At 39.8% G+C, this 25,755-nt stretch overlaps 1 protein-coding gene across 8 annotated transcripts in view; it reads right to left on the reverse strand.

Annotated features, from left to right (window-relative positions):
- LOC103720153 (myosin-6-like) overlaps nt 1-25,755 on the reverse strand; it is a 68,802-nt gene that overhangs the window by 26,986 nt on the left and 16,061 nt on the right. For 3 of the 8 annotated variants that reach the window (XR_015976300.2, XM_088718261.2, XM_089929621.1), the window contains exons 8-23: nt 16,768-16,917; nt 16,522-16,658; nt 16,284-16,430; nt 16,034-16,135; nt 13,238-13,295; nt 13,012-13,113; nt 9,779-9,816; nt 9,292-9,676; nt 9,055-9,186; nt 8,839-8,948; nt 8,686-8,746; nt 4,035-4,212; nt 3,687-3,892; nt 3,028-3,147; nt 2,210-2,308; nt 987-1,199 (exon numbers count right to left, since the gene is read on the reverse strand). Coding sequence is in view for 7 of the 8 variants with exons in the window: in XM_088718261.2 (XP_088574387.2) it covers nt 987-1,199; nt 2,210-2,308; nt 3,028-3,147; nt 3,687-3,892; nt 4,035-4,212; nt 8,686-8,746; nt 8,839-8,948; nt 9,055-9,186; nt 9,292-9,676; nt 9,779-9,816; nt 13,012-13,113; nt 13,238-13,295; nt 16,034-16,135; nt 16,284-16,430; nt 16,522-16,658; nt 16,768-16,917 (2,238 nt within the window). In the remaining variant the exon portion in view is untranslated. Of the gene's footprint in view, nt 1-986; nt 1,200-2,209; nt 2,309-3,027; nt 3,148-3,686; nt 3,893-4,034; nt 4,213-8,685; nt 8,747-8,838; nt 8,949-9,054; nt 9,187-9,291; nt 9,677-9,778; nt 9,817-13,011; nt 13,114-13,237; nt 13,296-16,033; nt 16,136-16,283; nt 16,431-16,521; nt 16,659-16,767; nt 16,918-17,095; nt 17,269-25,755 lie in introns of those variants that run through there. The other 5 variants (XM_039123563.3, XM_089929622.1, XM_088718263.2 and 2 more) reach the window with 4 other exon arrangements.

The raw sequence follows: 25,755 nt of genomic DNA on the forward strand, positions 1-25,755 counted from the left end.
TTGATGGATGACATAGATTAGTTTGGTGCTTCTATCCATCTTTATTTGCTTTCAACATACAGCCAAAACCTATAACATGCCACAAAAACTCATATTTTCTTTCTATTCCAGCTCCCCATCATCATCATTGCCATCACTGTTGTCATCATTATTATCATCTTTACTTCTGATTCTGTGTTTCTGTCCCTACAATGTACTTACTTTTCTCTCCTATAACCTTAAGCTCACAATAGTATCATTGCCAAAATTGCTAAAAAAAATAGATTCCAAAAAGACACCACATTGTCAATAGCAAGAATTCAGATATCCATGCTGGTCTCCTGCCATTGCAGCACCAGCTGCACCATGCTGAAGTAATAGAGAAACACACATACTTACATACATATAATATCCATTGTTTATTATTAAAATTGTGAAAATGGAATTCACAAGTGTCATGCAACCCAGGCAGGCTGCTGATAGTGGCCTGTTTGGCCCTATATTGAACAAGCCAGCTGGCATGGACCAGCATGGGTGGCACTTGAAAGTTTAAACTTGAAACTAAGGTACGCCATCTACGTACCGGGCCCTGTACCGATGCCACCCTGTTACTCTGTCCGTACGTCCGGTACGGAGGCTGGTTCGGCGTACCAAGTATCAGCATGCCTCCCTACCACATACCGGTATCGAACCCATACGCCACGCCTCGTACCGCCCAGTTCAGCACGGTGGCGTACCTTGGTTGAAAAAATTTAATTATATATATATATATATATATGACTATTATATTATATAGACGGCCACGGAGCATGTATATGTACATATGTGTATGTAGACGCACTCTAACTCCCAAAACATTTAAAATAATCCACACAAATGCACAAAACATTTTAAAAACATAAAGATAAGAAACACAGACAATTGTTTCACTGCTAGCACTGGCATGGTAGAGGAAATAGAGAGAGAGAGAGAGAAGGAAAAGATCCATTAATTTATGTGAGACTCACCTTCAGTTTCTTATTTTCAGCAGTAAGTTTATCCATAAGAGCTGTATCAATAACTGGAACCTCTCGTATGACAGAAGTTTTTTCAGCAGCTTTTTTGGCAGCTTCCTGCTCTTTTATCAACATGCCTCTAGTCTCCTTGAATTGCACTTGCATTTCCTGCAAGGCTAATTGCAATTTTGCATTCTCTTGCATTTTTGCTTCTTCTATGTCCGCCTACAAAGAAGAAGAATGTATTAACTATCACAAAAGATGATATCAGAAGTGAGGAACATCCAGGTGACTACTTCAAAGAATCAACACTATTCATAAAATCATAAATAGAAGCCAGTCAGCCATTTGAATGTTCCTATCAAGTCAGTCAATCAAAATCTTATCCTGTGCTTTGATGATCAGGTTCCAGAGACAGCACACTTTCAGACAGTTTTCAGTGCCAATAAAAGTCACAGATAGCTCGCAGATATTCTGTCTTGACTATAGAACATGTAATTATGCAAAAAGCCACAAAAGTTAAACAAGCACACATCTCTTATGGTGGAGACGTTTCAGATTTAGCATTCAGTGTTATATATCAGTTGAACTATACAAAACTGCTTCCGGAAAACTGTAGCTTTATCGCTTGTATTTTTCTTTTGGAACAGAATATAACAAAGACTAAATTCCAGCTTATAAAAAAATTGTTCCGATAACAAGTAATCCATGTATTCCCCATCAAAATTTTCCCATACTACAGAATCCAGCTCCATGCAGAGGACTGCTGGAAATAAAGAGTTTCTCAAGATATCCATCTAAATCCGATAAAAATAACAGAAATTGAATGAGGCATAGACTGACCCTGAACAAGTAATCAATTTTCAATTATGGAAGATGGAATAGCATTTAATGCCACAATTAGGTACGAAAATGAAGTTTCACACATACATTTTGTACAACATTAATTGAAAAATTGACCACCATTTCTCCAACCAAAGCCATCTCAATATAAAATTTGTGAATAGGGCAATAGCCCACTGGTTACAACCCTCATTCAAATGGAGGAGGTTCCCATTTTGTAACTTGGGAGGTGTTTCCCAAATAGTTGGACTGCTGGGTGGACCTTCCCTTTCCCTCCCAAAAGGGGGAAAAGTCAACATAAAACTTCAATTAACTGTCTAGGACTCGTAGACAAAAAGCTGAAGAAATAATTAATGGAATGAACAAGATTAAGCAGTGGTGCATATATTTACCCTCATCCGTCTCTCCAGTTGTAGCCTCCAAGTTAGTTCCTCAACTTGTTTCTCTAACTTATTTTTGGCAGCTTGTAGAGCACCAGTTTCCTTTGCAGCCTGAAGATAAAAAGTACAGGTAAGCAACCAAGAATACTATATCAAACTTTGATCATTTTAATAAATATTCCATCAGAAACATGATATCATTCTGACTAAAGATCATGTTCATGACATCCCGTCATGAGCAGCTTCTACCTATAACTTCAACAATAAAAATAAAATACTAATAATCCCTAGAATGTGCTTCTTAATCTTAGATGATGGCATATGAAGCTTTTTCCAGATTGTAATCAAGTGAACTCAAGTGAAACTATGTCATTCTAAATATATATATTGCTAGAATGGAATTTAGACAGGCAGGAGATGTTATCTTCTAGAAACTGAAATTAGTGTCTCATGGTCATGCTAATGCAATTACAACTATTTGTACAAGTCCATTACATGCACAAGAATTGGATCAAAGAGCAATCCAAGAAAAATAACCATTGGTTAGGTACCCAAATTGTTAATTGAGTGTAAAAAATTGAAATCACGTTAAAAAATTAAGCTAATAATTGAAAGCGTTCAAACAAAGAATGCAATGTTGCAAGAAGCAATGCAATTAACAATGTTAAAAAGAACTAGTGAATGGTGAGAGTCGTGAGACCAAACCTTCCCATCTTAAATGGTGATGTTATCATTATCATCATCCAGATACTCACTAAAACTCAATAAAAATGAACGAGCAAAATGTTTTCCCAAAATTAGATCCATAAGATGAACAAACAGATGCTGACCATCTTAAGCTTGCGCAGTTCTCTTCTTGCAAGTCTTCCTCGCCAAGCACATTGAGTGGTGATTGCCGCCTTCTTTATCCTCGAATAATGTAATTGTGCCAAGTATCGGCGACAATGACTCTGAAAAAAGACATACATTTATTCATAATGGATGATGAGAGGCAGAAGATAATTATATTGCTTAGCAATCAGAAGGGATAAATTTACATATAGTAAACAACACATTTCAAATGATGAATAATATTGAAGAGAAATTGAAGATCCAATAATGCATGTATCCCATAAAATTTTGTACCCACAAGATTAAACTAAGATGTTTTAACATTAGTCCAACTTGCAAGTGTAACTGACAACTTAATAACAAAAGGCATAAATGTACCGATTTTGTGTGTTCGATCCAAATCTCAGAATTTTACTCCCTCTTGTCATATTAGCATAAAGATCAAATCAAACCAAGTGCTAGAAAACCATAAAAGTCAGGTGTATTTTGTAGGAAAATAATTTGATAGGTCATACAGATTACAGGTATAAATAGCAATATTTTTTACTTATACAGGCTTTTCATCTTACTGTATGAGTAGAACAAAAAAGACTAGAATTGTATTATTAATCTTCTAAAAATAGACAAAATCTGCATTTGGGTAATGGCTCATTTTTACCTGAATAACAATTGCAGCTCTTTTTTGCCGCCTGCAATGAAGTTCCTTGCGAGCAGTCATCCCACGTAAACCAGCCTGAATGGCAATTGATGCAGAAGACAGTTCTTGGTATGCTTTCTTTGCAAGATACATACGAAAATATGTCTGGATCCTCAATGAAGCAGCTTGTCTACGCATGTTTTCGTAAAAATGCCGTGCAATTTGTCCTTGAATAGCAATAAGACTTAAATTAATTCTGTTGGATCAAAATAATAATTTTTCTGCACTAGCTGACAAAACTCTGACAACAAACTCCAGGAATTTTCTGAAGAATTAACTGCAACAGACAGATAACAGTAAATTTATTACCCCTGCATCCAGCCTGAAGCTGTATAGCTGTTTTCCGGAGTAATATGAAACTTTTACGAGCCAGATATGAACGAACTTTCCTTTGAATTTTGCTGGCAGATCGTCCTAACACTGCATTCCTCTGAGCATCTAATTCAGCCATCTGACCAGCCCGAAGGAACACTTTCGTTCTCCCTATCTGGAAGTTTGAACTTGGTAAGTAAGACGACAGTCTGGGTACATAAAATTTGTAAAGAAATAGCTCTGCTACAATCAAAAGATAGTCCCTAATGTGGTGACTTAACTTTACAATTTGCCTGCTAATGATTAAACATATTGAGACATTCACCACATCATAAATAGATATTAGCAGAGGAGTTAAGAATAAACTTCTTTTAAATTTTCTGAAGAAGAGTTTCACAAATTTTGTGTATGTCTTCTATGGAAAATTGTTAGAGCATAAATGGTGAGAAAGGGTATAAGAAATAGGGTGAAGGTTGAGCATTTTCACCATTTACTGATACATGTTAATAACATCTGGACTTTAAACCAGGTTTACAGTTAAAAAATAAAAAGGATCATGTATAATTTTCTTGTTGTGCCCCTTTTTCCTTTTTGAGAATAGGAGTGAGTGCCATCCGGGAAGTCTGGCCCAGATCAATGGATCAGACTTCAGAGGATTCACATCAAATGGCTTCTCTAGCTCTCTTTTCCTCCTTTTTATTATCTCAATACTATATATGTCTGATATCATAGAAGGTGAGATCTATCCTCTTCAATTTTTCCTTTTCTTTCATTCACATATTGAAGCCCCAGCTGTTCTCTATGCTGATTCAGGTATAAAGTTCATCATTAGATGGTCAATGTTGAGAATTCTATGTTATTTCAGTATGCAGAGTTACATGGATTCAGCTACGTGTAATGGCTGCAGATGTGTATCTAACCGTAGGAGTGTAGGACCCTTTCTATATCTAAGATTTTTCCTACAGAGCCCCATCCAATTGTCATACCAATGTCAATGTTCAATTGTCATACCAATTTTGATTTTCAGAATTTCTAGATTTTAAATTTATTTTTTTAATAAAAATTTATAAAATAATAAATATTAAATTAAATCTTAAAGAATTTGGGGAAGTTTTATATACCTATCATCCAAGATATTTAGCATGCATTTCAGTAATTATCCGAATTAATTCTATTAATTATAATTATTTAGAATAATTGGTTAGATGTGGAAAAATATTTTAAATAATATAAAAATTTTCAAAAAAAATATAATGCAGTTTGAAAAACCTGAAGGCATGAACAAATTGCATGAGACAAACACATGCCTTAGATTGGTTTGGAAATTTTAAAAAATTATCAATTTTGAAAAATGTTAAAGAACATTAAGTTGAATTCAATATAATTTACTGTAAAATTCGCATCCGTTTTACTATTTTTGGTCGAAGATTGCAAGTACGCAAGTGAGTCATGATTAGATGGAGCCACGATATGCCATACCGGCCTGAACCGAACGATATGGATAGTACCGTACCGTGCAGATATGGTACCGGTATCGGGTATGGATTACGTACCGACACTCGGTATGCCAAAAAAGTTCTGTATCATACCGTATCGATACTATGCTAATGTAGCAGTGTGGCACCGATACGGGGTCCGGTACCGAGATGGTGAACCTTGGATGGAGCCCTGTAACAATCCATGACCTCGCCCAAAATAGCTAGCCGGAAGATATTATTTGGATTTCTTGATCATGTATAAGTATCCAAGCTCTCCTCGGCGAATAATCGATGTGGGACTAAACACACGCCCGCACAGATCCGCACATATTCCTCTCGTTCAAGCCCTGACGTCCTCGTCAGGTAGTCAACCTTCATAAACTCGTGTTGCAGTGTCTCCTAGTCTCCATAGTCTATAGGCCTAGTTCGCTCTGATACCATTTGTAACAATTCAGAAATTCACCCAAAAAGGCTAGCCGGAAAGTATTATTTGGATTCCTTGATTCTGTATTAGTACCCAAAATCTCCTCGGTGAATAACCGATATGGGACTAAACACGCCCGCACGGGTCCCCACAAGCCCAACACGAAGATGGTCAAGGAACTTGATGTTGGATGACTCCATAGAAGAATGAGATAGGACCAGGACTAGTAGACAGGTAACTACCATGGAGTCGCTACTCGCTAGTAAGGAGGTGGTGCCACCTGACCAAAAAGCAACCTGTAAGTGGCTATAGTGATGTCACTAGGTGCAAGAAGGTGCCCCTAGAGATTCAGGAAATGATGAGAGAGAACTGGGAGAGTCTAAAGGAGAGAAGCAGAACATAGAATCAGATTCTAGAGGGACAAGACTGATCACTCTGTAGTCAATAAACCGGTCCATAGGATGAGATTTCTGGTCTAAGGGAGAGGGAGAGGGCGGCAGAGGGAGAGCGGGTGAGAAAGAAGGAAAGAGAGGAAGAGAGAGAGAGAGAGGGAGGGACGGAAGAAGGGATGGAGAGAAGGTGAGGGCGGCAGCGAGTGAGGGCCATGGGAACATGGTCGAAGGAGGGAGAGAGAGGGCTTTCGAAACCCTCTCTTCTGTGCGTCGGAACAAGGATGGAGCCCCTGTTTTGAAAGAAAACAAAGATTTCAACCCCTCTTTTATATTTTTTATTAAATTTTTTAAGTGAAGTCGGCAACCACTGCCTAATTCACTTATTATTTAAAAAAAAAAAGTGAAGTCGGCAGTGTGGCATATCTTCACCAGGTTAATATTGATGATGTCAGAAGTATTCTCATCAAATTAGTTTCGCTTTTTTTAGTGTTAATGCATAACCAAGGGTTTACTGGATGCTTCTTCTATAATTTGGGGAATGCCATCTAGGTTTTCTTGAGATCACCTCATCCAATGGGTGCAAGAAGAATTGGCGTGCATCTCACTTAATCCATAGCAAACAATGCACAAACCCCAACATGAGAAGGCTAAAAAACCTAGCGATCTCCACCACAGCATGAGGCTCCAACTAAACTATATCAGTGGAAGGGATTGAGCAGAAGCAAGATGACACATTCAAGGATGACCATGACCAAGACAACAAGGAACCAATGTTTGGGCGGGTTGCAGATGTGGTAGCTCGGGACATAATAAAGTTAGATAAGTTGGGGGATCCTCCACGACCATCCATATTCACAGCATGAGTGGCGAGGGTGCAGGACATGGACCAAGAAGAAGAGTAGAACTTGTTTGCAAGTCAGGGTGCAAGAGATAGAATGTTGATGATAGTGATTGGCAGCAATATTTTAAAAAGCAGCTGTTGTATGCGGGCGGTCAAGGGACTGCATAGCGCATATACATTATGCAAGCTACATATGCATACGCATATGCATTTAGTACTTTAATATTTAAAAATACATTAAATATAATAACATGGCTACATCTTTTACAAATAATAGCAATATTAACAAGAATAGATCTAGCAATTACTGCTTATAACATAGTACTTAATCCTTAGTAGTAATAATGATAACATAATTGATATGTTGATATTATTAATATAGACATAGCCAAGCTATATGAAACCCACATCCGACTAGATTATGCCACTGCACAGTGTTAAAAAGGCCCACAAATGCAAACAGCCAATGATATGTGTATGCAGCCGCACAACAATAATCCTGCTGCATGTGTGGAAACCGAAAAGTGTTAGACAAACCAACCGAACTCCGTACCGGTGCCACGCTAGCACAATATCGGTACGGTACGGTACGAAATTTTTTTTGACTTACCGACCGTCTGTACGCCATCCGTACTGTGTACCCGTACCAAACCGGTATGGTACGCTCCATACCATTCGGTTCAGGCCGTTACGGCATACCATGAGTATGACCGTATATGGTAATTGCATAGAGGGTATGCAGTGCGGTCAGGGGACCGCATAGGCATATACAACCATATATGTGACCCTCATGCCCCGCATTTTAAAACACTAGGTTGAAGAATAAAACGTTTGGTCCACAGCATGACGCTCATGCCTCCAAAGCCAAGCAAGGCATCGAGACCAACCAAGGAGCTAGGGAAGGTCCGCAGATGGGACTAGCCAGGCCTCCAAGGGGAGTCAGAGAGGGGGTATCAGCCAAAGCAGTAAGAGGATGGTTACTCAAAGAGAGTTCTCATGGAAGTAAGAAGCCTAGTTCAAAATCCACTATGCCAGTGGACCTAGTCAAGGCCAATTTTTTAAAATGCGGTTGTGTATGTAGGCAGTCAAGTGACTACATAGTGCATATGAGGTTTGTGGGCAGCATATGTTGTTGCATATGTCGTTATTCTTTTTCTATTCATCCCTAAGAAGCTAGTAATAAAAAGAATAGTACTACAATAATATGACAGAAAAACATAGACCTTGGATCCCCATTCCCTCTCTTCTCCTTTGCACTTTTATCATTCCTCTGTGTCTTCTTACACCTTTTTAATTTTACAAGAAACTTCTTTATATATAGAATCAGCACACATTCTATGTGAGCTTGTTTAATTTGTGGCCAACTAAAATAGGCATGAGCCTAAGAAATGGGGAAATGTAATTTATGAGAGAAACATTGATAGTAGTCTTTGCAAGAAATGTGTCAATAATTAAATATATTGAGTCAAATCAATCTTGAACCTTCCAAAGAAGTGTTGACTTCCATATTTACCTGATAGCCTTTAAGATTCACCTTCTCTAGCAACCTCTTTGCAGCAGTGATCTCATCACAACTACAACAAAAAACAAGCACATAAATAAATATGTGCTAGCAGTTTATACTCAAAGATGCCTGGAAACATGTCTCAAGTATTCCGGTAGCTACCTTCCATCCAAAACTTCCGGTGCTAGAATGCCAAAACGATCTATAAATTCATCAAATGTACGTCGTGTTGGATATCCAGCACAACTTATTCTAATAGCCTCCAGCACTCCCTATATTAAAGAAAATTACAACACAGCTATCAACATAGGCATTTGTGCAGATCTCATCAATTAAGCAGAGAATATATGAAGTGGAAAAGGAAGGTGCTTAAATTACTCCACATCGTAGCTGCTGCAGAACGTTAATATTCTCAAAAATTGCTGGCTTAAGAAGATTATTAGGTTTAACACAGCGGATGTAGTGAGGCTCAGTAGCACTCAGAGTTTCTAGCAGAGCGTGCAGTTGTTGCTGCAAAGTTGGAGATACAGTAACACTCAACAAATGGATTTTCTGTGATAACTTGGGCCACTTGAGTATGAAGTGCACATCTAATAAAATATATTATAGTTGTACCTTAAACCTTGAGCCTATTGATGAAAATTTTGAAGATTTAGATGAGTCATCAGAGAGAGGTGGAAATAGACCCGAAACAAAGGGGCACTTAGAAGCACTCAGGAGGGCTTGATGCTCAGCAACAACATAATCTTTGTTCTTGTCTAAGAACAACTCTGTCTGATAAGTGACCTGAAAGATGAAAAGAGGATTTTCCTTATAATTACTTATACATCCAGATGGTAAACATGGAGGCAAAAGAAACAAGGAAGTACTTACATCACCAGCATAGTGACGAATGGTGAAGTCAGAGCGAGCTAGTTTGGGCTTGCTTAAGCGCTGATGAGTTTTAAAAGTCTGGTAGATCTTCTGGGCAAATGTTTCATGGGTTGATCTTGGCAACATGCTTGAAGAAAAAAAGAATCCAGCTGTCTCAGCATCTTAATATATTAAGTTTTATTGGAAGTTTTTCTAAGTGAAAGAATTACAATAGTATTCTCATATATACCAAGCTTCATCCAGAAGAGCAATGATCCCACCAGGTTTCTGAAAGTCAAAATGAAAAATTACAACATAAGAACCTGAGAAAGTGATAGTTACATGCATAAATTTAATGAATCCAGTTATCACTGGAGGTATGCATGTAAAGAAGTGTGTCAAGAATGCACAGGTAGATGGTCCTCTTAACAGATGGCACATAGCAAGGCGCACATCAATACATATAAATAAAATAAAAAAAAGGCTTCATAGATTGCCTTTAACGAAACCTGATAATATACAAAAATATGTGATAGTTTTTGCAGAAACATTTTCAACATTGCAGTAGAATTCAATAAAAAAAGGCGATATGACTAAAAAATAAACAGAAACTCTTTAACTATGTCCAGAAAGTGCTATGCCTCCCCTTTCACAGAAATTTTTCATATTTATCCTCAAACACCAAAGTAAAGAACTGGTCAAATTGATAAGAGTAGCGTGAGTAATGCTAGTCACCAAAGTAAAGAACTGGTCAGAACTGGTCAAAGAAATTTTTCATATTTCAAAAGGCAGAAATTTGCCATTTACAGTCAAATAATGCATTAAACCATCAAAAAATCAGATCACGTCATGTGATGGTATCCTAACATTCAGGAGCCAAAGCACTTCATGAAAAGGATTTTGACGGTAATAACAAATAAATCAACTCTTTCTCAGAGGTTGTCTGCTGTTTCAGCACTTACATGGAACTCCTAAAAATAATAATTCGTGAAGCCATTCCAAAAGGCATGATACCTGATAGATATCAGCACAGATGTAGACAATAATATGAAGGAAAAACCATGTGAGATGCTCCCCGAAAGAAGCCCCCAGTGAAAAAATAGAAAGCAAGACTTGAAGCAGTAAGCAAGACATTCAGCCAACACATTTCAGAAGAATTGGCTTCAGAAATGAATCAATTGTGAGTTGTGGTCTCTAAAACTCATTGATGGGATAACAAATTTATATCCACACACATGCATTTCAAAAAATATATATTTCAATTTTTTGAAATTTTATGATGGTTCTTAACAAAGATTTTTTCCTTGCTACTTTTTGCTTCCTATCTTTTAGCAGTATAACATGGTAAGATGACTAAGATCAATATAAAATAGCATGCCCAATATGTGATTCAAGACTAATTAAACCACTGAGGCACAAAGCTTCCAGGACAAACTTAGTCAGCATTGATTAATTGTCTAGAGTTGTGAAACAGTGGATATTGCGCTTCTTAAAAATTTGGAATTTAACACTCAATATGCTTTTGGTGGGAGATCTGAAAAGCAAAATAGAATAAGATCTTTGAGAAGTCTCTTATCTATTGGACCAAATCTCCATCTTACATCTTGGTATATGACAGATCGTTATGTCATTTGGAAGAAACATTTCCTGCTTACCTTCATTTTAGCTATGCTTTCATATATGCTTTAGCTTTTACTTTAACTTTTTCCATGAAATTAAACCTTATGCCCTCAATCATGGGCTAATCCATTTTTTCTCTTCTTTATTTCCTCATAAACTCTTGATCATAATCTATAAAATATTAAAGGGCAGAAATTTTAAATTGTAACACATTTTCATTTATATTTTATTTCTCACTCTTTTCCCAAATTCCCTCCATTCAACACCAAAGTACCTTCTACTCAATCAAAAAAGAGAACAAAAGGAAGGGGAAAAATCAAGGGATACAAGGAGGGAAAGAGAGATCATAAGAATAATAAAATAAATCTTTTGCCCACACCTCTCTCTCTTCCCCTCCAAAAATTTCTTTTCAAATTTATCACCAACCCCCCTTCCATTTTCATTTACTCTTAAAATTTTACAATTATATTTTAAAAATTTTAATTTATAAATTTATGTTTTCCCAATTTTTATTTTTATTTTTATATTTTATTTCTATAGTGTTTCAAGTTTGGTTTCATAATTTTATGTTTATGTTTTTATGTTGTTTTACCTTTTTCCTTAAATGTGGATTGAACATGTCCAGTTTGCTATTACTTCAAATATGTAGTATTTACATGATCAAGGCTTCTCATCTTGCAGCAAAGAAAGCATATTGTGCATTCAGTAGGATTAATTCAACAATTAATGAACTGTATGCTTTTCATTAATAACTAGCAGTTGTCAAGTTTAAGTTGAACATCAAAAGCAAAAGAACATACACATGGAGATAAACAAATATGAAGTAGAGAGGATGAAATGGCAGGCATAATGACTAGTCAGCTAAAAAACATGTAAAATGGGCATTTAACATCTCTGAAAAGAGAGATCGATATATCTTGGACACTCCTTGAGTTCCTAAAGAAGTAAATCCAAATTGCTCTAGCCAAAATAGGTGTATCAACAACCTTTTGACTTTCAGAACTTTCCCAAATATTTTTTCTATTGGGTTAGCCTACACACTAAACATTAAATCTTTCCAAAAAAATTGAAGTTTGAAATTGATGACGGAACCTCCTACTTGAGGATCCAAGCCGTTGATCATGAACTCTAGTACTAAAAATATATAGAAATTAAAAACCATAGGCTTTGCTATTCCTCTGCCCACGCATTAAGTGGATACAAAAACAGATGGTATCAATTGTATTAGTGTGCTTAAGTACATGACAGGCTATCACTTGTATTAGTGTGCTTAAATACGACAGGCTATGTAAATTGAAAATCCAGATCATTTATCATTAATCTACACATCTTAAAACTAGTATAGATTGAAATTGAATGACTTTAGATGCTTGGATCCAAGCAAAATATCATAGCATGTCCTTACAACTATTGATTTTTGCACCACTTGATGCATAGGTTAGAGACCTCCAAAATATATGATTATTTATTTTTAGGCATCTACAGAGATATAGATTAATATCAACAGAGTGAATCTTTAATTAGGATGGCCCTTCATTATTTTTAGAATCGTTAAATCTTTTACCAAAGATTTGATGTTCCATATATTGTCCAATTCTGTTGTCTTCCTATTCTGATTGGTCTAGTACCCCTTGTGTTAATAAATTGCTTTTGAGGAGGGAAAAATACGATAGTGAGTTTGACAGTGCATAAAGAACATCAAAGATATCCTAGAAATTCTTCAAATTTTGATTAGCTGGGCATTGTGAAACCCAACAGGCCAACACAACTATTATGTGATATAACCTAGTTACTAAAAGATCACTGCAAAATATTAAAAAAAAATTATGTAGGTAATATTATAATGAAGTTGTCAAAATGAACCTTCTCAATAAGATCGAGAACATCTTGGTTGTCAATGAACTCAATATAACTCCAGTCGATTTCTTCTTTTGTATATTCTTCCTGCTCCATTTTAAAAACATGCTGTTCAAAGAAACAGAATCAGATATTACTTTAGTGAGTAAATAAAACAAATTTATATTCTGAATATATTGGAGCTTATCCAATAGGGAACTAAAGTTTGCAAGAGAATTTTCCATTCTCAAACCTGATTAAAATGTTGCTGCAGTTTTTCATTTGTGAGATTGATACAAAATTGCTCAAAGCTGCAAACAATGAATATATTAGAACCTTAAACAGGAACCATTGAAGTGAGATATTTATGTCAAAAGAATATACTGGTGACAACAAGAGAAAACAGTGCCATGATTATCAAATACTAATTGCAAAAGAGTAATGACAACTGAGGAAATCAGCCTAAGGAGACAAGATCCTAGAATGGTCAACATAGGCAAAGGGCTACAAGGGGCTACAAGGGTCTGTATCACCACCACCCATTTTGAAATGTATTAAAGCTGGGTTGCATGACCCTCCATGTGTAATAAAAATTGTAAAAACTGCTATCAGAACACACATATGTATTGGTCAAAAGATGAAGGTTTGTCGAACATATCGAGCTATATCGGCGGCGAATCAGGATGAGCCAAGCGAGAAATCGATGATGAAGGGGAAGAGGGAGAAGGAAAGTGAGAAAAAGAGAGAGAGGGAGGGAGGAGAGAGAGGGAGAGGGAGAGGGAGAGAGAGGGGGGCTTAGAAGCCCTCCCCTCCTCCTCCGATCGTCCACAAGCTCTGTTGGGTAGAGCTCTATTTCGTTCGAAACAGGGGCTCGGCCCCATTCTTTATTTCTTTTTCGCGTCTTTATGTGAAGTCGGCACAAGGCCCGTTCTTTTTAAATTTTTTTCGCTTCTTCAAGTGAAGTCGGCATATCTTGTGGACCATGGTCGGCAGAACCGTCCCAAACCGCCCAGTTCGGAGCGTCCCGAGCCGTACCGGCGGCGCACCGGAACGGTTCCGGCAACCAAACCGAGATGTCGTCGCCAGTGGAGGAAAAGGAGAAGAAAAAAGAGCAAATGAGAGAGAGAGCTAAGGAGGGAAGGAGAGGGAGAGGAAGAAAGAGAGGCCGGCCAGGGGCCGGCTGGCAAAGGCCGGGGAGCCTCCGCCTCCGGTCCCCTTTTTATGTGAAGTCAGCACAAGGCCCGTTCTTTTTAAAAAAAAATTCGCTTCTTTAAGTGAAGTCGGCACGTCTTGTGGACCATGGTTGGCAGAACAGTCCCAAACCACCCAGTTCAAAGCGTCCCAAGCCGTACCAGCGGCGGACCGAGACAGTTCCAGCAACCAAACTAAGACGTCATCGCCAGAGAAGAAGGAGAAAAAAAAGAAGAAATGAGAGAGAGCTAGGGAGGGAGGGAGAGGAAGAGGAAGGAAGAGAGGACGGCTAGCAGAGGCCGAAAAGCCTTCGCGCGGAGGAGGCGAAGGCCGAGGAGACGCAGAGAAGGGGCTCCACCTCCAGTCCCCTATTTCTTTCGAAACAAGGGACCAAAGGAGACCCCTTTTATTTTTGCAGTTTTAAGTTGAAGTCGGTAAACCCATTGCGAACTTCACTTATTTTTTAAATTTTTTTTTAATTTTGCGATATTTAAGTGAAGTCAGCAAACGATATGCCAACTTCACTTAAAACTTGCAAAAATTTTTAACGGCCGTTTTGAACAAAATAGGGATCCGACCGTAGCCTTCACCTCCACCTCCTGCCCTCTGTAGCCTCTGTCGGCCTCCTTCTTTCTCTCTTTTCCTCTCTCCCATTCGCTCTCTCCTGCCTCCTCGGTTGTGTCGCTACAAGTCCAGCACAACACGGCACGGCGCAAGCCTATACTAACTCGTGCTGCCGGACAACCGATATAGTGCCCGATACCGGCACAGTAGACCGTGTTGTGGACCTTCTTAGTATAAACCAAATGGTCCTCTATGACTCGTCATTTTCATCATTATTCTATCACCCTTTCCCACAACTCACAGTGTGGCTCATTGGTTGAGTTCCACAATTCTTGTAGCAAATTAGTTTGTTACCTTCATTTTATATATGCATACATAATACTTTTCCAAATAAGCTGACATAATGAAAAAAAAAATGAAGATTTTAAAATGTTCACGTGAGAAATTAAATTAAAATAAAATTTGTAAGACATGTCCGGTTTCTTGGAAAATGTCTGGATAACTAAACAATTTTGAAAAATTGAGTTCTCTAACTGTTTTCATTGTTGGAAACTAACAGATTGCAGAAATAGATTTTTTTCCATATTTGACTAAATTGCTCTGTATCCTTGAAAAATCTTTTCATTTTCCTTTCCTTAGTTCTCTAGATAACCAAATATGCCCTTAGTATAAACCAAATCAAAGAATAAACATATCTTCAGTTTTTTTCAGAAAAATCTGTACACTGATATGCAACACAGAAACATGGTTGACTAGGAAACAGCAGTTTTAAGAAAAAAGAAAAGAAAAAAGAAACCTTCTAAAATAAAGAGACCTTGGCTAAGCAATAGGTTGTTCAGAAAAGTTTCTGGCACAACCATTATTCAGAATCTCTCTCAGATAGAAAGTGATATCAACCTCTTTTCCTTTTCCATTACATGAACCTAAAGCCCATTACCTCTTAGAACCCTTTATTCATTACAACATATTCCTTTTCCTTAATTAACTTTTACCTCCTTTTTACATAATTAAAATTGCTTCAGACCAAGCCCTAAAACCTAATCCTTGTTCTCTTATCTTGTAGACACTCAACAATGAGTTGAACACACCAAATGCAAACCCAAACTAGAACATAACTAAGAAAAACTTCCTTGATGTTGGTATATGTACTAAAGAACATGTGAAAACCATCTCTATCAATGATCTCAAGACTGAGAAGGTCAGAAGTTTACACATTGCATCAAAATATTGATGCAGCTCGCATCAAGATTTTGACAGCTTTAGTAATGAATGCAAAAGCATACCGGTTAAGCACCTGTTTGTCTTGAAACTTTCAAAGCCATAAATATCCAGCACCCCAATCAGGGACTTTGAATTAGGATCTTGACCAATTGAGTTGTTAATTTTATTCACAATCCTGCGATAAACAACAAAAAAAGCAGCATGAGAACTGGGATAACATCTTAAATTGGGAGAGGGGGAATCATTTTTGAACTAGATATTAAAAGAACTACTATCACACCATTTTGCAAAACAAACTACCTAACAATGGCATCAATGCTTACCAATCAAATAGCTGTGAGTAAACAATCTTTGCCAAGGCATCTCTGCTAAGAGCTGCAGCTTCCGGATCTAGACTTTTTGTAATGCTCTCATCACGAGTTACAATGATACGCTTACACAATGAATCCTCAAGCGCCTTTACATCGCACCTATGGAAAATTGCATTGTAGTTGCTCAGAATAATATATAGATCAAATCTTAAATTCACAAGTACAGAGATTTATATAAAAGGGGATTTACATAAAAAGCTCAGCAGCGGTTCTTAGATGGAACCAGGACTTTTCATCTTTAGGTACGGATGAATCTATTTCCTTTCCTTCAGAGAATTCAATATTGCCTAGATGAAGAATAGCAGCTACAACCCGGAATATTGCATCCTGAATAAAATGAATGTGACAAAGAAAAGAGGAAAAATATATTAGCAAATGATCGATAATTTAGGGTAAGGGGCCTTTTTGCTGGTGGAACCACAGCCAAAAATCATACCTGTTCATCAGAACTAATTCCGACAACATCCATAGCCCTCCTAGTTGCCAGATATTCCTTAGAATCATCTACCCCATCAAGCTCAAAGCTGTTAGACTGTTTAAGATAATGAAATGTTCTGGGATTTTCCAATTTATACCTCTCAATGTCCTGACAAATTTGCATTTAAAATGTCAGTACAACCAATTGCAGTACAAATTGGTTGACAGAACATGATGAAAACTTTTATCAGTCAACAGCAATACTCAAGAATTCAAATGCAGAACCTAAAGATACAAGTGTAATGAATAATGATAATACAGAAGTCGTGGAAACAGAAATTGTTTACTTGAATAGCATTATACAGCGCACAGCATGGAAATCAGTCAGCCCTTCTGCGTGATTCACTCAAATAGTTGATAAGAAAATAAGGTTCCACAAAATGTGCTTGAGATTAGTTGACATGTTGCGGGAATGTTAAGGATGGTGATTCATGCTTACCACAGAATGGTACCTGGAAACCTGAAAGTAGTCTGGGTTATGAAACCTAATCACTTGTCTCAACAGTCTATCTCCTCTCTATCCATTTTTTTCTAACAAAAAAAATCCGAAACCTGATTTATTTTTTTTCATATTCTTGCTTCCAAACATCAGCTTATTTTCCTTCTATATTCTTTGCAAAAGTTTTAGCTTCTACCAGTTTACCTTTTTGCATATTGCAGTACTCAAGAGAACAAAAGAGACGAATGCTAGTAGATGAGAGATTAATGCGAAATGACACTCTTATTCTCCAATCAGCAACTTTGCGACAGAACAATATAGATATGAACAAGAATCTGATATAATTTTCTGACTGAAACTTTTACAGTTAAATCAATCATTTGAGGAAATACTGTTAACAATTGTTGCTTATCCTAGATTTACCGGGATTCATTTCCTTGGGTCAGATACAGCTTGAAGTCTTTTTGATTTAGCAGTGGAATAGGTTATTTCAAGACTAAAGATAGATATTGGGTTTAGCTAGTGCCTAATAGTCATCCTTTATTGTGGTATGAGTTCTGACGCAGTATTGAGATGACTGGGTTTCTTTAGTATTTAAGTCATGGAGGGAAAGTAGTGGTGCTATGGCATTAGGATAAGGAACCATGCATGACTTTAGTCTAACTCAGTGAAATAAAAGTATTCTATAAACACTCAGTGAAATAAAAGTTTTCTATTGACTCTTATGTACTAAAGTGAGTCAGCTTGTATACCTGGTATCATCTTTGTTTACGAAGACCAAGAGCCAAGAGGTTGGAATCCAGGTGTACCCTGTGATTTTTTGATAAAAAATTTCTTCTTTCCTATATTGTTTCTTCTTGCAACCCTCAAGTTTGTCTTTCCTCTTTTTTTTTGATGCTTGTTCTGATCTTGGGCCAGCAGATTATCCCAAACAAGGAATCATGCTGTTCTAGATATATAACTTATAGGCAGCCTAAACCCTGCCAATTCCATAAATTCTATTGTCCAAACTTAAGGTAAATAAAGTTAAATTTCCAATAATGAGTAAAACTGTTGAGCTATTGCCTACACAACCACCAAACAAAGAATTAAATATCATTGTACCCTGTACCTGTCGAAGATTTTATGATAGGGGGAAAAATGCATCTAAGAGGATTATGAGCTTGTCATTTGTCTACTATGAATGAGTTACAATTCAACCTAGTTTCATGGATGACACTGTGAATATGCCTACTATTTGACCAAACCCAACTTACCAGTATTTTAGTCATTGTTCCACTTTGAAGCAAGGTACGCGGTACCGACTGTACCGACGTATCGGTGGGCATCGGTACTGAAACCAAACCGAGCCGAACCGGTACGGTACCGATGGGGCTAAAAGCCCAAAAAAAATTTGGAGCCAGTACGGACTGGTCGGTTCGGTCCGGTACCGGATTGGTATGGGCCAGTACCGGATCGGTACGCGTCGGTACGCATCGGTACCGGTCGGTATAGGCCGGTACGCATCGGTACCGGTCGATACGGTTTGGTACCGAAATATGTAACTGTACCATACCGGTAGGATCCATTACCGGTATGTACCGGCCGGTACCGATCTGTACCGACCGGTACGGCAGACCATGCTTCGAAGTTTGAATACATGCCCTAACTAAGATATGGAAAAATGGCTTGATCTGAAGAGGTATTCATCCTCTTATTTTCTCTCACTCACTCATATATATCTTGTTCTTTCTTCTTTCTCTTCTTTAGTACCGAAGAAACTAGTACCTTCAGAGGTATGAATGCAGAGCTCAATGTCTATCAGACTCTCAAAAAAGATCATGACTAGCCGAATAGATACAATCAAAAGTTTAAGTGGGGAGTATCATCCCAGGGTTGAATTTTCTCCATCAACTTTTGCAGGGACAAGTTCTTCAAGCAATGAAGTACCGATACTAAGCAATGTTCATGCTCACCTCTATCGTGCTTGTTCATACACCCAACATCCACACCATGGATATACATTTATCCCTTTTGCATAAAGTGGACTGATGAAAGACAAGGTCATGGTGATCATGGATGTCAAGATGGTCATGATCAGGGAGGAGCTTGTGGCAGGGATAATGGACTTAAAAAATTTGCATCATGACAAATTGTCCAATTATATAGTGTAAGATCTAATGGATCCTCAACCAACATGCGCTAAAGAAGCCCATTTTAAAAAATAATAAACAAATAAACAACACCTAAAGGCTTACAACATGAGTCCTGTACCTGTAGAAGCTCTATAACACTATCATGTGAAAATTACAATTAACTTGCAACAAAGAATTAGTTACTGTCCTTTGATTCAACTGAAACTGCTCCACCTACTGCATTAGCCAACACTGGTATTTTGCTCCCTCTGTCATGCATTAGCAAGTTCCACAGGTCACCTAAACCTGTGTTGTCAAAGGAACACGTCGCAAGGTGTCTTAGGTGATTTATCAAGCAGTATTTCCCATGCATTGAAGTGGCAATATCCAAGATGGAGAAGTTGGAAGGCTTCCTACACAAAGAAGATTCTATGCTGAAAACCTAGAGACTCTTAAGTATCTCTGCATTGAAGTGACAAGATCCAAAAGCAGAGTAAGCATTCAAGTAGGTGATTTATCGCAAACAGAGATAGGTATGCTGAGTTTGTTTAGCAAAGCATCCTATGTATTCGGCTATAAATGTAGTAGTAGATCACAAAGAATTGTTGAATGATCTTGGGCTGCATGAATGTTTTGTTGGTCGAATTCATGTATTTAGCCATAGCAATGACAAACATAACATTTACCATACTAGATCAGCCTATGCACCTAGGTTTCAAATACTAGTACCAAACCCCGCACCGATTTTGTCTCTAAATGGTACAGTCAGTACGTACTGAGACTATGAATCAATAAAAATGAAAAGGAACCAATACGAACTGGTATGGTACCAATATATAGATTGTCCATATGGACCAATATGGCCAAGTATATAACGGTCCCATCAGTTTTGGCATATCGATGCCGATTTTCCATCGAAATAGTATAGTACTAGCGGTACCATCCCATTCCGATGTTATTTGATTCCTTGCCCTCCACTCTCCTCAAACTTCAGATCGAATGTCGCGATTCATATCTATTCCTATATTAAACCCAAACTCCAGCCTGCCATGTCCCATCAGTTTTGGCATATCGATGCCGATTTTCCATCGAAATAGTACAGTACTAGTGGTACCATCCCATTCCGATGTTATTTGATTCCTTGCCCTCCATTCTCCTCAAACTTCAGATCGAATGTCGCGATTCATATCTATTCCTATATTAAACCCAAACTCCAGCCTGCCATGTTTCCATAATGTTAAAACCACTTCTACAGTAAATGAACATACCCTACTTAGTTTCAATTCTTATTTTGAGGGAAAGATACAAGAGTACACCTCTCAAAATTGAGTATGTTAGTTCACATTGGAGGACCATATCCATCCATAACACCTCTCACATGCATTGCACATGCCAAAATCTAGTATCTCAATAATTGAAAGGAAGCTACATGAAACAAAGATATTTACAGATGATTATAAACCACTGCCTAGACAGATTTTTGCACGCATTGTGGGCTGGATCTTCTTATGATAGAAGGCCTCCACTAGGTTTTGCACTTTCACTAGAAAAAGCCATGTCAATTCATGGGCAAAAGGAGTCTGATTGCCAAATTTAGTGCAAAAGCAGAGTATAGAATAATGGCTCATATAGCTCATTAGCTCCTGTAGATGATGAAGTTGATGCAAGGAAATAGGTTCACTAAACATAGTCCTACAAAAATGTGTTTTAAGATAAACCAAGTTAAAACTGACAAATCTTTGCCCCAATAGTTTTGTCAAAAGCATCTTTTGCTAGATTCACTGTGATTACAGGCCTAGACTAGGTATTGCACCATCATTGGAGAAAACCATGTTGCATGGATTAGAAAAAAAGAAGAGAAATGTCAAACTCACTGCAAGGGTCACTACATCCATGTGGTGATGGCTCACACCAAGGTATGTCAAACCAGTATCAGTAAGCATACTAGTCGGCTACCGGACCAATTCGGTACCAGATCGGACCGAATCAAACCGGTACCGAATTTTGGCCACAACGTTGCCACGACACGGGCAGCGCGTCCGCGCCGTGGCTTTAAGCAAAAAAAAAAATTGAACAGGTGCGAACCGACCGGTTCCTAGCCATACCGGATGGAAACGTCTGGTTCCGTCCGGTACGCAACTAGTACCAGCCGGTTTCGGCCGGTTCTGGCCCGGTACCACTTAGTTCTAGCCGGGCCAGAATCGTTTTTTAAGGTTGAACCGAACCGATCAAAGACCGGACCGGTTCAGTATGGGTTGAACGGGCCAGTACGGGCCGGTTCAGCATTCTTGGCTCATACAACTGATGAGTTCACATGGCTGAAGAAGTTGATGGAAGAAAATAGGGTCACTTCACATGATCCTATGAAGTAGTTGGAGAGAACTAGGATGCAACTGATGTTGCAAGCAATCTAATTTCGTACAAGGAAACCATGCACGAAAACAAATTCCACTACATCCATGAGGAAGTTAAAAACAATCAGATTAACAACCTTTATATGAAAAATGGAATTAGGTTGCTGGCATTCTCACCAAAGTCAATTAGCAATCCCTAACACTTATCCTTTGTTGCCAAATGGAAACGGCATATGTATATGTGCAGGCTTGAGGGAGAGTACTAGAGATTTTAAGTTGGAAAATGCTGTGCAAGGAGAATATCTAGAAACAGCAAACACACACACACACCCACATACATAGAGAGAGAGAGAGAAGAACATAGAGATTCATGTAGTTTGGCCTATGGCCCAAGGTTCGCCAAACCGGTCCGTACCGACCGGTTCGGGCCATATCGGACCGGTCCGGCCTGGAACCGGTACCGGAGCAGCGTGGAAACTGGTTCCAAGAGCTACTCGGTCCGAAATCGATCGGTATGCATGTGTACTAGTCATGTATCGGCTGGTACCGGTTTGCACCGGTACGTTAATTTTTTTTTATCCACAATGCGGCGTTGTGGTTTTTAAAAGAAGTGGCCAACAACGGCCACTTCTTTTACCGTGGCCGAAAGGCCACAGCGCACAGCTTCTTTTCGGCTACAGGTCACGAGCTGTGGCCCTTTCGGCCACAGTCCGTGAAATTGTCGAAGCGCGTGGCCGAAAGGCCACAGCGCTCGCTCCTCTCGTTCGGCTATAAAAATCGAATGAGTATTTAGTCCAACACAAATCCAGCGAGCCTCTGAGTCTCTGAAGGATAACCAGAGAAGCGCAAATTTGAGAGATAGCCCACAAATTAAGGAGAAAGTCCTTTCCAAAAAATCAAGTGAAGACTATTTAAGGTGTGGATTGTTTCTCCTATCTTATTTCTTTAATTTTATTAATAAGTAGCTTAAAAAAAAAAGTTTAGAAATTGCTAAAAAAAAAGGAGATCATGTCAAAATTTTCTATTTCGGATTGATTTTTTAATATGATGTAGTTTATAGTAGGAATGGAGCCATCAAGAAAAACCAACCCCATGCAGCAAGATATTAGTTAGTCTTATGGGTAAAGAGTCGGGAGAGAGGGGCAACAGCACCAGTTTCAGTGCAACTATTGCGAGAAGGTCTTCAAGAAAAAGGTAACTAGGTTGAAGCAACACTTAGCCGGAAATTACAGTGAAGTTGCTACGAGCCCGAATTGCCTGATGAGGCAGAATCTCGCTAAGGTCAAAGAAGCGAAAGAGAGGGCTTCCAAGAAGAAGGCGGAGGTGGAACACCATGCGGCAGAGCCACCTTTCTATCACTCCAGGGAGTCAGAGAAGGTTGAGGATCTAGATAAGGAGGCAGAGATCCAGGCTATCATGCAGGCAAGCCTGGATGATCAGTGCCAACAGAAAAAGGTGGCCAGGTATAAGGCTCGATTTGGGCTCTTTTCCTACGAGTCGAGGGGCGGTTCTGAGAGCACCAGGCAAGATCCAGAGTTTTTGAGGATAACCTCAGTCAGGGAGGGCGTTGGATTTTGCTTCCGCCATATTCGGATGGGCTCCTACGCAGTCAGAAGACACCTCTCAGACCCAGAGCATGAGTGAGAGATCTGACAATTCTCATAACTTGGCGCGCGTTCCTTCTGATTGGCTTGATCTGCCTCCTTCTGACTATACTTAATTACTTATGATCCGGATACTACAAGAGCCATTGGCACTCGTCCCGATTTTAGATATCCGAGAATGCTTTAAATATATGTAAATGATTATATCTTAATTTGAAGATATTTTATGTGTATCATTTTATTATTTGTATCATTTGGAATGGGAGGAAGTAATAAGATGTGTTGCTGGAAATTGGACCCGGGGGCGACCGTCGGCTGAGGGGGGAGGAGCTCCTGCTGTTGGAACGATGGGTGGCGGTACGTCAGCTGGTGGCGTCCTCCGGAGGACCTGCAAAAAGCCGGTGGCCGGGCTTTCCGGCGCCGGCCCTCCGATGCTTAAGTCAGAGGGGGCCAATATAAGAGTGGAGATAGCAGTAAGAAGTTAGAGTTTTCCTCCTTTTTTTCCCTCAAATGGAGGGATTCCCCTTTTATAGAGGGAGTTGGGTTACCTGTGATGTGACGGGGCAGATTGTCCTCTTTGTGATAATTGAGCACGATCATGTTCATTAATGGCGTCGTGGGGGATGAGACCGGATCAGACCGGAGTCAGCGAATTGTCGTGGTTGATCGGACCTGGTGGAGTGGTTCAACCGCCCGCTGTGGAGGGCCTGGGGTCCGTAGATAACAAGCGCATTAATTGTTGAGTGAACCGGTGATCAGGGAAAGCCATACGCTTTGATGGTCGAGCGATCCGGAGATCATCTTGAGCCGCGTTCATTAATGGTTGAGTGCACTGGAGGCCTGCAAAGGCCACGCGCAATAATGGCTTGACGACGGTAGCAGAGTACGGTGGAGTTGGATATCTAGGGTCAGGTTCCCTCAAGGAATCAGGCCGGGGTCGAATATTTGGACAAGGCATTTCGGGGCTCGGCACCTGGCCGGGTGCCGAGCCGAGCTAGTTGCCCAGTTGGGCGCCTTCAGCTCGAGCGTCGCGAGGTCGGCGCATTCTGGTCGGCGCTCCCTGGTCGGGCGCCTTCGTTCCGGGATGACTTGGATTTTCCCCCAACACTACCCCCCGACTTCCGAGCTCGAGCTGGCCACCAGCTCGAGTGCGGGAAGTAGTTTTAGTTGGGCTACCGCGGGTTAGGAAAATTTCGGACTATCGCGCGCTTCAAGGCGCTTTTAATGGACGGCGTCTCTTCTTTTCCGAAACGTTTCATTATTAGGGTGCTTTTTCATTTCTCGAAGCGTCCTCGCATCGTGGGCTCATGATGGGGCCACACGATCCGACGAGGCGCTTCTGTGTTCGAAGCGTCAGCCTGAATTTAATGCGGCGCTCTGACTCTCGGGCCGACACGTGTCACGATCTGAACGAGGAGCGGCGTTCTTTCTTGTTGATCTGGGCCGTTGGAGGGATCTATATAAACCCCTACCTGGCCTCCGGCTTCTTTCTTATTGTCTTCTTCTACCTTCACTTTCTTCTCAGTCCGAAACGGCCGTTCCGCCATTACCTCCGGCGAACTTCCTAAGGTGTTTCCCTTTTCATTTGCTCGGAACTTTCTTCCCCCTTTCCTCTTTTTTCTGTTCCCAATGGATCTTGGTCCGAGTGAGTTCGGGTCTACCATGAGCGAGCTAGAGGTTGAGATGGTCGAGGAATGGTTTTTTCCTCTGCGGGGGTTCCGTTTGGAACCCGCTGGGTTGGGGGACCGGGTAACGAACCCCCCTGTAGGCCGGATCGGAGTGTACTCGGAGGCACTCTGGGCCGGCCTACGATTTCCTCTTCATGGGTTTGTGAACAAGTTGCTCGGGGAGTACGAAATCGTCCCTGCGCAGCTCGCTCCGAATGCATGGAGGACAATCATCGGGTTCCTGTCCCTGTGTATGGCGTACGGGATCCCGTCTTCCGTGAATGTCTTCCGGCGACTTTTTTCACTTAAGTCTAATCCGGGAGACGGAGAGTGGCTCTACATCGCCTTTCGGGCTAGTCGGCCACTCTTTCATGGCGCCCCGTCATCCATTCATGGTTGGAAGGAAAAATTCTTTTTCTTGAGTTCCGAGCAACCATGGGGGTTCAACCCTAGGTGGAGGCGGAGCCGGCTCAAGATCGCTAACCAACTCTCCAGGCTTTCCTCGCGCGACCAGGGAATCCTTGACACTATCCGCAGCCTCGGGGATGGCATCCTTCTGAACGGCCTCGTGAACGAGGATGCTTTGATCAATGTTGGTCTGAGCTCGGCGCGCCCTCCGGGTAAGGGTGGTAACTAAGGAATTCTCCTTTGCCCCCCCTTTTTGCAATATTTGGCTAACTTCTTTTGTTCGTCTTTGCAGATATTGCAAAAATGGTGACCAAGAGCGACGTCCTGTACGCTCGTTTCCGAAAAAGGGCGGCCGAGCTCG

This window comes from Phoenix dactylifera, chromosome 3, assembly GCF_051530095.1.
Source record: "Phoenix dactylifera cultivar Ajwa chromosome 3, Ajwa_hap1_PhDact_Kaust_v1.1, whole genome shotgun sequence".
In the NCBI taxonomy this organism is placed as follows: Eukaryota; Viridiplantae; Streptophyta; class Magnoliopsida; order Arecales; family Arecaceae; genus Phoenix; species Phoenix dactylifera.